General features: G+C 42.2%; 1 protein-coding gene across 4 annotated transcripts in view; it reads left to right on the forward strand.

The window, feature by feature from the left end:
* The window catches only part of LOC142488348 (uncharacterized), a 33493-nt gene extending 23876 nt beyond the window's left edge, over positions 1-9617 (forward strand). For all 4 annotated transcript variants that reach the window (XM_075588752.1, XM_075588756.1, XM_075588757.1 and 1 more), the window contains exon 5: positions 6457-9617. In XM_075588752.1, the coding sequence (XP_075444867.1) occupies positions 6457-7976 (1520 nt within the window). In that variant the 3' untranslated portion in view covers positions 7977-9617. The remainder of the gene's footprint in view (positions 1-6456) is intronic.
* Positions 9618-10955: the final 1338 nt, after the last annotated feature.

The raw sequence follows: 10955 nt of genomic DNA on the forward strand, positions 1-10955 counted from the left end.
ACACAAAGATAAACTTTTCAGAAGGTAAAAAAAAAAACATAACTTTACGAAAAAACCCTATAACCAAAACATCACACAAAGATAAGAACCATATACTTCAAGATTCTTTCATTTAAAAACAAAAACCCTTTCTCTATTCTCAAGTGATGCGATCATCTGTTTTATTTCTTTCTCCATACGTTCCAAACCCCTCTTACTTTCCTCTAACTGGAATCCAGACCTCACACTTTTTTCATACCCGTCCCTTGCCTCTTTCACATCCCAATATCTCCGCCCAAATCCCCTCGCAAGTTGATTGTGCAAAACCTCTTCCTTTGTAAGCCCTACTTCAGCCTTTCCCTGGGTGCTCCTCCCCTTACTATCTCCCGCAGAATTTGCCTCTTTTGCCTGTACAATCCCTTTTTTGCCTGCCTTTTCTTCACTTTCGTTCCCACTTACTCCACTTACACTTCTCTGTATTTTAGTTCCCTCCACGCTTATCTGACTTTTTTGTGAGGACGAGCTGTTGCTCTCGCTACTCTCTTTCTCCCTCACCTCTCCCCTAGCCTCTTTTATTTTAACCCACTGTACATGCTCCTTTTTTAATTCTTCATATTGCTCTTTTGTCAGCTGTTTTCTTTGGTACATCATTTTTTCCAATCTTTCTATTATCTGTTCATCACTAGTACCCCCATGCTGCTTCCGGAAAATACCCACCCAAAACAGAACATCTCCCACTGCGTTCTCAAATTGTTCCATTTTCTCTTTTAGGGTTACCTTCCCTGATACTTTTTTAACTTTAATCTCTACACCCTTCTCTCTAGGCTCCACTTTACTCTGGCTAACCTTATCTTCCTTTGTTTCTATCCCTTGCGAAGACTCGTTTTTGCTTCCACTAACAACAAACCCTTTACACTTACTCTTTCCCTCTTTACCTTTTCCACTCGCACCACCAGGGCCTGCCTTCTCCTCTGTTTCTTGCGCTTCCCTATCTAACTTCTTATTTTCCTCTTTTCCTTTACTCACGGTCTGTTCCTCTTCCCCACTCCCGTCAATACTGGACAAATCCAGCGCACAAAACTTTGACTTCGTCACCCTATCTTGCCGTAGCTCACTCTTCCCCTCCCCATCAACTGTACAAACATCATTGTCACCTTGTAAACTACGTTTTTGCGCCCCTTTCTTGGGTCCGGTCGTGTCCATTATTTCCACTTATACCTCCCCCTCTATTGGGCCACTCTCTACCATTTCTTCCCTTCTTAAGTCCTCATACATTGCTGTTATAGCCGGATCAAGCCCTCCCTCTTGGGAACTCTCCATCTCACAAATTCCCAGACCCTCCACTGTCTCTTCCTCTTCTAGCACAATGCCCCCTTTTGCTGCCTGGGCATATGTCCTTTTTGTGCACTGCCATGCCAAGTGTCCTTCCTCTCTGCATAGATGGCATCTCTTAGGGACTCCACAGTTGGCTGCAGTATGTCCCTCTTCCCCACAATTACGGCACACAATTCCCGTTTTCGTGCAACCCTCCTTTGTATGTCCATGCACTGGCGACACACTTTATTCGAGCTCGGCTAGTCCCACGAATTCGGGTATACCCGGGTGTATAGAGGTTTGTGACTGTTTTCTGCCCGAGTGCATTGAGGTATTTTCCAGGCAGGGATTGAAGCATTTTATTCCCGCTGGCTGCAATACTGCACAGTATATATATATATATACTGCTTTACAATTCATGAATTTATGCCATCTGGTAGACACGCGAAGCATTGCAGCCTATTAAATCCTAATCATTATCATTTAACAGATCAGCCGCCCGTCAGCCAGGCATGAACCCAGGCTGGGAAGGCAAACGCAACGGGGCTTGTCAGAGGTGAGGAGCGGCGCATTCCAGGTATCTGCCAGGTACATACTGGGTATTTGCTCGAATAAAGTGTGTCGGTGCAGTAAGTGTGGCAATGCCTGCAATATAGAGGCTGTCCCGGGTAAAACAAAAAACCTCTGTCCCCTCTGATATTGAACATGGCCGGTGGGTGTGTCACTCCTCCCGCACATGATGGATCCCGTCTGAACCGTACCCAGAAACGTCTCTTCCCGTTGAACATGCCATATGGGTTTTTAAGTTCTTCACCTCCTCTGATCATTTCACAATACCGTTTCAAAAAAGTCACAATCTCCTCTTTCCTTGCATACGGATTGTACATGTGAAGTACCAATGGTCTCTCCTCCAACATAAAACTTGGAATTACCTTGATGCCATGTAAGATCGGGTCACCAGACTTCTTCTTGCACTTTTCAAAAGTGCACCAAACATCCGCTTCTTGATGACAGGTCAGGTCATAAATCCCCTGTGCAGGGAAATCCTGAAGGCAGAAGATCCTCTCAGCGTCCAGACCGATCAATTGCTTCAGCACCTTCTCCACTATCCACAGCAGGTTCACTCGACTTCTCTCGGTCTCCTCGATCAGGAACCGAATGGAATTGCGCGTTCCAGCTTGCGACGTCATCTCTGCTCTCCCAAGCTCAGGTGCGGCACCCCAAAAGCAGCAAGGGACTTTAGCCAGTAAAGGCGATGTCCCAGGGCAAAGGTGCCGGCCCCTCACTTCCGCATCTGCTCGCTCAGAACCGCTCGCTCAGGATCACTCCTCTTAGCTCGAGATGGCGTGCCCCCCCAAAAGCAGCAGGAGTCTTTAGTCCCCGAAGGGACGATGACTCAAGGCCAAGGGGACACAGTCTCAGCTACACAGCTGTTTCGACCTTGATGGGTCTCATCAGTGTGGGGTTGATTTTAACTGGGTATGCAAAGAGGCTATGGGATAGGCTATACCATAATACTGAGTTAAGTTATGGTGAGTAAAAAAAGTGACAAAAACCCTCCACAGGAAAGCAACTATGCAAATACAACTGTATGCTCATCTGCATGTTTTAGGCAGGTCTGCAACCCCGCCTTTCCCCATTATCATCCAGCATACAGCACTTCCCCTGCAGCAAGGGATTCTGGGAAATGACATGCAAATGAGCACACAGTGTCACTTTTTGCCTCAAAAACCATTTTTAACATGGTTCCCTATAGACTTAAGCTTGCTGCATTGTCACAGCTTTGAGCACAGCCAGGATTAAGGTGCATACCCAGAAAACCACCCACAGACAGCTGTTTCGACCTTGATGGGTCTCATCAGTGTGGGGTTGATTTTAACTGGGTATGCAAAGAGGCTATGGGATAGGCTATACCATAATACTGAGTTAAGTTATGGTGAGTAAAAAAAGTGACACTTTTTTTACTCACCATAACTTAACACAGTATTATGGTATAGCCTATCCCATAGCCTCTTTGCATACCCAGTTAAAATCAACCCCACACTGATGAGACCCATCAAGGTCGAAACAGCTGTCTGTGGGTGGTTTTCTGGGTATGCACCTTAATCCTGGCTGTGCTCAAAGCTGTGACCATGCAGCAAGCTTAAGCCTATAGGGAACCATGTTAAAAATGGTTTTTGAGGCAAAAAGTGACACTGTGTGCTCATTTGCATGTCATTTCCCAGAATCCCTTGCTGCAGTGGAAGTGCTGTATGCTGGGTGATAATGGGGAAAGGCGGGGTTGCAGACCTGCCTAAGACATGCAGATGAGCATACAGTTGTATTTGCATATATATATAGATATATATATTGTTTTTTCGATTTCCTCCCCCGCTCTTGCCCCCCACTATAATTATTAGGGCACTTCTGGTTTTAACGGCACTGTAGCTCATACAAAGCACATATACTGCTTCTTAAATTTTAACCCTTCAGGCATCACATGTCAAAGACCATGCTATAGACTGCAGCATTTTCATTTCCTTTCTTTTCTCTATGCAGTGGAAGAAATACATAAGACCGTATAACATTGGTGGTGTAGAACCTACTGAAATGGGTGTACCATGACGTATGCTTAAAATATTTAGGCCAAAGTATAGAACTAAATGACCCATATTTATGAAGACAGAATATAGATAATATACATAGTAATGTACTAAATTATGTCAAGTTGGATGTAGCATTGGAGTATTTTGGTCTCTTGTTGTATACATTAGGTCAGGGGAGCGCAATCTTTTCTCCTACGCCCCTCCTTACCTTGGTTCCTGCGTTCTGGGCGTCATGACACCACGTTGCCATAGCAACGTGACGTCACATGACCCCGCGGCGTCATTTGACACGGGGTTGCCATGGCGACGTGTCTCCAGAAGCCGACTTAACCAAGGTAAGTGCACTTTACAGAGGCCTTTGCCGCATCCCCGTCATTTAATTTAAGTGCCTTCAAGAAGCGCGCAGGGCCTCTGTAAACCCTATGCCCCTGTGGGGGCCCAACCCCCCAGTTTGCGCACCGCTGCATTAGGTCACAATCCCAGTGCACTCCAAATTAGACAAATATATACATATACAATGTAGTGGGTTTGGGTTTTGAGCTTGCTAAGACTGTAAGTTACTAGAAGTAGATTGATTGATTGGTTGGTCTGTTCTTGAGATCGTCCTTGTCTGCTTTCTTCTGGATGAGGATAACTATTATATTCTGGCATTTTCCTGTTCTTCAAGCAGCATGCAGAGTTTTGCATGGAGTTTCTTTACTTCCCCGGCTTCTTTCAAGATTTCAGTTGTAATTCCATCTTCCCCGGGGGCCTTCCCATTCTTCAGGAATTTGACTGCCTTTGCACCACCAATGATGCACCATGCAAAGGACGCATGCTACACTATTGATCTCTTCTCGTACAATTTCATGCAGAAGTCCTCAACTCTCTTTTATGATAATTGCACAATCTCTTGTATTGTTGATCAATCGTCTTGTTTGAGTGCACTGATTGGGAAGAAGAAAATCATAAGTCACCGAGTTTGTCTTCAAACTTTTGTTATTTTCGATAGTCTTTGTCACCATATCAGTTACATTTTCTTATTGCTTCATTACTTGCTGTTTCATTAGTAATTTCTTTGTCTCATCTGATATTTTTTTTTACTCTGTTATTGTTAGCGATAACTCCAGTTATTTCTTCTCTTTCAACTGCAGTCTTTATAAGTTCTTCATAATTGTTAGCGTCCCCATGCATTTGTAGCAAGCTGAAGGCTATTTTTATTTAGCTCTTCTTTAAATTTTCTGCTATTCTTGGTTTGTTTTTATCTTCTTTTTAATCCATATACTTTATATTTTGCTTTCAGATGTAATTTGCAATGATCACTCCTTGAGTAACAACGGTTTAGAACTGTGCAGTCTTCAATCACGTGTTTCTTGCAAGCTAGGATATAGTACATGTCATTCTTGATTCTATTGGCTACGCCTCATGTCCATTTTCTAGATAATTTCTTCTTGGAGAATGAATTCATGATGCTGAAGTTTTCACATTCTGCACATTCTGCAAATCTGTGTTCACATTAATTTCTGTTACCATAATCATACTTATCAACCAATGCTTCGTATTTCTGCTGAACGCCAATCTTTGCATTGAAATCTCCCATAATGATCTTGAGGTGACATCCTTTGTTAAAGTGGTTGATTTCATGGTAGAAGTCTTCCACTTCATTTTCTGTGTGACTTGATGTTGGGGCATACACTTGGATTATTTGACGTCTGCATCTTTGTCAATTTAATAACAATTCTGGATTCTCTTTGCAATGACCTTTCTTACTCCATTGTTATCAAGATGTGGAGAAACAACATAGTGACGTCTACACCACTGATTCTTCCATTTTCTGTACCTACTATAATGTAAAAGGTGTCTGCTTTTAGCTCAATGGGGACATCATCTTTTTTACTTCATTAATGTGAACAATATCCCATTTAATCTTGTCATGGTCGTCTTCCTGTTCTTGCAGTGATGCTTTAGTGGAGAGAGTCCGACACTTGTAGGTAGCCAGATTTAGATTGAAAATACAGCTTTTCCTTTACCTTCTCCGCCATACCTTGTTGCTGAATGCTGTCAAGCCCAGAGACAATCAGTCTTCCGGAAAATGCAGGACATTGCTTTTCAGTGTTTTCATACAGTATTTGGGGGTTTAGACTTTACTTGTCACCCTGGCCTCATTTGTATGTTGGCCGTTCCCGCTTTCTTGAACATCCGTTGTCACCTTCCCATGACTTTGAGCAGTGAGATAATCATCTGAAGTTCTTTAACTTTATTAACATTGAAATTGTCCATGAGAAGTAATCATGTGGAGTGCGCACATGTACCCTTAGGTAATCGATTCAGTAATAAATACAAATGATATACATTTTAAAATTAAGTCACTGAGCTTCTAGAAACAATTTTCAGGTCTTTGATGGCCTCCATCAATGTCCTTGTGGACACTGGGGACCAGGACGGGAGACAATTTTAAGAACATGGATATAAAGAGAACATTTTGTTAATTAAGCAGTGATAAAGTACATTTTGCAAATTATTTTATTAGTAATCTGCTTTCAGTAATTTGATTTACAGAAATAATTTCAGTTCTATATTTTTTGTTTACTCCTGTTAGAAAACTTCCTGAAGGAGGAGCACAGCGAGAGCTCTGAGATGTCCAGAAACTGTCTTATTCCTTGTAGTCCAGACGTGCCAAAACTCAATAATTCCTGTCACATGTTGGACACGTGCAAGGAACCAGTGCCACATGATGGTGAATTTACAGGCATTGTACAGCACACAGCACAGACTGACTCGAAGTATAGGTCAAGCAAAAGATATGAGAGAGATTTAAGAAGAAATCATGGTGCCCTGCTTTCTGTCTGCTGTGATTGTGATATAAGCTTCTCACTGGATAGGGACCTTGCCACACATGTTTGTGTCCACACTAGGGAGCTACCTTTTACCTGTACAGACTCTGAAAACAGTTTTTCACTTAAGGGAAAACTCCTTTCACACCAGAGAATTCAAACAGCACAGAATTATTTTAATTGTACAGAGTGTGGAAAACAACTCCGTACTAAGAGGAGCCTTCTAAGCCACGAGAATATTCATACAGGGGAGAAACATTTCAAATGTACAGAATGTGGGAAACAACTCAATACTAAAAAAAGCCTCCTAAGGCACGAGAAAATTCATACAGGGGAAAAACATTTCAAATGTGCAGAGTGCGGGAAACAATTCAGTACTAAGGGGAGCCTCCTAACACACGAGAATATTCATTCTGGGGAGAAACATTTCAAATGTACATCATGTGGCAAACAATTCAGCAGTAAGGACTATCTCCTCAAACACCAGAATATTCATACTGGGAAGATACCTTTCAAATGTTCAGAGTGTGAGAAACAATTTACTACTAAGGGCAGCCTCCTCAAACACCAGATGATTCATACAGGGGTGAAACCTTTCACATGTGCAGAGTGTGGGAAATGCTTTTCACGGAAGGGCAGCCTCCTCTTACACCACAGAATCCACACAGGGGAGAAACCTTTCCCATGTACAGAATGTGAGAAACAATTCAGTACTAAGGAGAGCCTCCTTCTACACCAGATGATTCATACAGGGGTGAAACCTTTCACATGTGCAGTGTGTGGTAACCGCTTTTCACGGAAGAGCGGTCTCCTCGAACACGAGAGGATTCACACCGGGGAGAAACCTTTCCCATGTTCAGAGTGTGGGGAACAATTTCGTATTAAGGCATTCCTCCTCACACACCAGATGATTCACACAGGGGTGAAACCTTTCACATGTGCAGAGTGTGGTAACAGATTTTCACGGAAGAGTGGTCTCCTTGGACATGAGAAGATTCATACAGGGGTGAAACCTTTCTCATGTGTAGAGTGTGGGAAAAGTTTTTCACGGAAGAGCAGCCTCCTCATACACCTCAGGATCCACACAGGTGAGAAACCTTTTCCATGTACAGAGTGTGAGAAACAATTCAGTATTAAGGAGAGCCTCCTCCAACACCAGATGATTCATACAGGGGAGAAACCTTTCCCATGTACAGAGTGTGGGAAAAGCTTTTCTCATAAGAGATACCTCCTGCAACACCACAGTTTTCATACAAGTGAGAAACCACTTGTTTGTTCGGAGTAAGTTTTTCCAATATACCGGTATCGTATTAAAACCATAGTGATAAAAACAACTGGTAACTTGATACTTACCATTAGTTATGACAGTGGTATTTTTATCTTCCACCTGCAGAGAGGTGAGTGTGGGGGGGTCTGGCAAAGAGAGGATGGGTTGGCAGAGAGAGATTAAGAAATAATGACTAAAGTGGGGTAGGGATCTTTGCCAATCCTATTTTCTTGTACCAGTGGGAGAGGGAGTGGCTCAGTGAGTAACTACAGTGACTGGCACTGAGAGTTTGAAGCAGGTGAGCCTGGTTCAATTCCCGGTGTCGGCTCCTTGTGACCTTGGGCAAGTCACTTTATCTCCCTGTGCCTCAGACACCAAAAACATAGATTGTAAGCTCCACGGGGCAGGGACCTGTGCCTGCAAAATGTCTCTGTATAGCGCTGCGTACAACTAGCAGTGCTATACAAGAACATGCTATTATTATTATCAATAAATGAAGTGAATGTCACAAGTTTCTGTGGGGCATACAGATTTTGGTATCCAAAGTAAATTGGCAAGTGGAAAAGAATAACAGTGCATGCTCAATTTCCACCCAACATTTAGCCTCAATAAACGTATGCCAATCCATGAGAAGCAATCTGGACTACTACCAAATGCAGTGTAAAGTTAAGAAGAGCTACACCTCTGTATCCCCACACAAACAAGATTTTATCTTGTTAAACGGGCCTTAAGTTAAGTTAAGGTGTACAGCGTTAACTAAATATTAATTAATCCACTCATCTTCTGTCATTATTGTTGTCTTCCTCTGTACTATTATACCGAGGGGGAAGCAGGGGGGAGGGAGAGGAAGCCCTGCTCAGCTGGTGCCGTATAGGTAAGTATATGTAGTAAGTAGTAGGGTCTGGTGCTACATCCAATATAGATGAATAATGCTAAACTAGAGGAAAAGGAACCCGGTATGGTAGAGCATATATGTACCACCTTATTTTAACATAATTAGAATTAAAGATTTGATTTTAGCATCTACAACGTATCATTGTTTACTCGGGGTCTTCTGAGTGCTCTACCATACCGGCTTCCTTTTCCTCTAGTTTAGCTTCTTCTTCTCACTTTTTTCTTTGTTCTCTTCCAGTGTCTGTCCAGTTGTAAACTCATCTTCTCACTAAAAAACAAAAATCAGTCCTTTAGATTTAACCACTGTAGGAAACCAACACCAACATGATAGTTTACATGATAGTTTCAAACCTCCTAGGTAAAAGAAAAAACCTATGAAGTTTGGAAAACCCTGTATGCTATAGTTTAATACTGTAGCGGAAGTATGCTACAGTGCCTCATTTTAAAAAGTATCACAACCTACAATTAATCTTGTATTATACAAAGTTAGCTGCATATCTACTGTAGAACTACACTCGGCGCTGCACGGTTAACTGAGGTGCTCTGCAATTTAGTACACTGGCGACACACTTTATTCGAGCTCGGCTAGTCCCACGAATTCGGGTATACCCGGGTGTATTGAGGTTTGTGACTGTTTTCTGCCCGAGTGCATTGGGTTATTTTCCAGGCAGGGATTGAAGCATTTTATTCCCGCTGGCTGCAATACTGCACAGTATATATATATATACTGCATTACAATTCATGAATTTATGCCATCTGGTAGACACGCGAAGCATTGCAGCCTATTAAATCCTAATCATTATCATTTAACAGATCAGCCGCCCGTCAGCCAGGCATGAACCCAGGCTGGGAAGGCAAACGCAACGGGGCTTGTCAGAGGTGAGGAGCGGCGCATTCCAGGTATCTGCCAGGTACATACTGGGTATTTGCTCGAATAAAGTGTGTCGGTGCAGTATTTACTGAGGCACAAATTGTGTAAAAAAACACTGCGCTCTCCTGAATTTATAACTGGTCCACCTGCCTCCTAAAATCTGTGGATAATGTGCGTCTTGATTATTGACTGGTTTTCCCATCTCTAGTTTTCTCTCACAATATTCAGAATAATCTTTGGGATGAACAGTTGTTGATTTATGTTAAGCATGAACCAGCAAGGCATGGATTCAAGTTTGAATGCAGAATAGGGTTAGCTTGAAGATCAGCAAGATTATCTTAAACTACAGACAAATACAACAACAGGGAACTTTGAAGAATTGAGTAAGATATATAGACTATTGACCTTTCATGCAGATAAGACTTTTGCAAACATGATTACCTGGACTATCCCAAATCTGCTAAAACACAACCAAGACCATCAATTCCCTACACTAAGCCACAGAAAGGAGATCAAAGGAAACGGCTGACAAGAAGATACAGCTGGGGCATGGGGAAAATGGAGTATGCATGATGTAATAAATAAATATACTGTTTTCTTAAAGTGTGTATATATACACACGCCAGTATTTCAAGGAAACAATTTGTTGAGACCAGGCGTTGGGCCTCCTCACACTGAGGCAACACTGTACTATTATCTTAATTGCATGCTGCGCTATTAAACTACATTTAGTTTGAGAAACATGTCAAACTCGCCTTCCTTCAGTGATAATAAAGTTACAGGAAGTGTTACAGCTGGTTATGCTCACCATAATGCTTGGAATGGAATCGTACAGCACTCCAGTACGTCATAATAAAATTACATGAAGTGTTACTGCTGTATCACTGACGGTCTATATCCTTTTAGGATAAATCAGAGGGTGCAAAGCTGTCCAAGTCTTTCAGGTGCTGAAACTTCCTCCTCGTCACTCTTATCACAAGCAAAATCCCTGAGCTAAAATTGATATAGGAGATTTACTGTCACCTCGTCCTCCAAGATATGTTGTAGTGCTGGACTTCAATGCCCCAAGTACACTATTTTATATTTAATAGCATTTGAGTCATACAGTGTACCTTCACTACGGAGTTATCAAAACTTTCCAAACAATATCATTGTATGCAGTTTCATGTTGGATTTATGGAATTCATTCTAAAAAGGTAAAATTACATGATTAAATAACACTATATGTTATG

The sequence above is a fragment of the Ascaphus truei genome, chromosome 2, assembly GCF_040206685.1.
Source record: "Ascaphus truei isolate aAscTru1 chromosome 2, aAscTru1.hap1, whole genome shotgun sequence".
NCBI classification, from domain to species: Eukaryota; Metazoa; Chordata; class Amphibia; order Anura; family Ascaphidae; genus Ascaphus; species Ascaphus truei.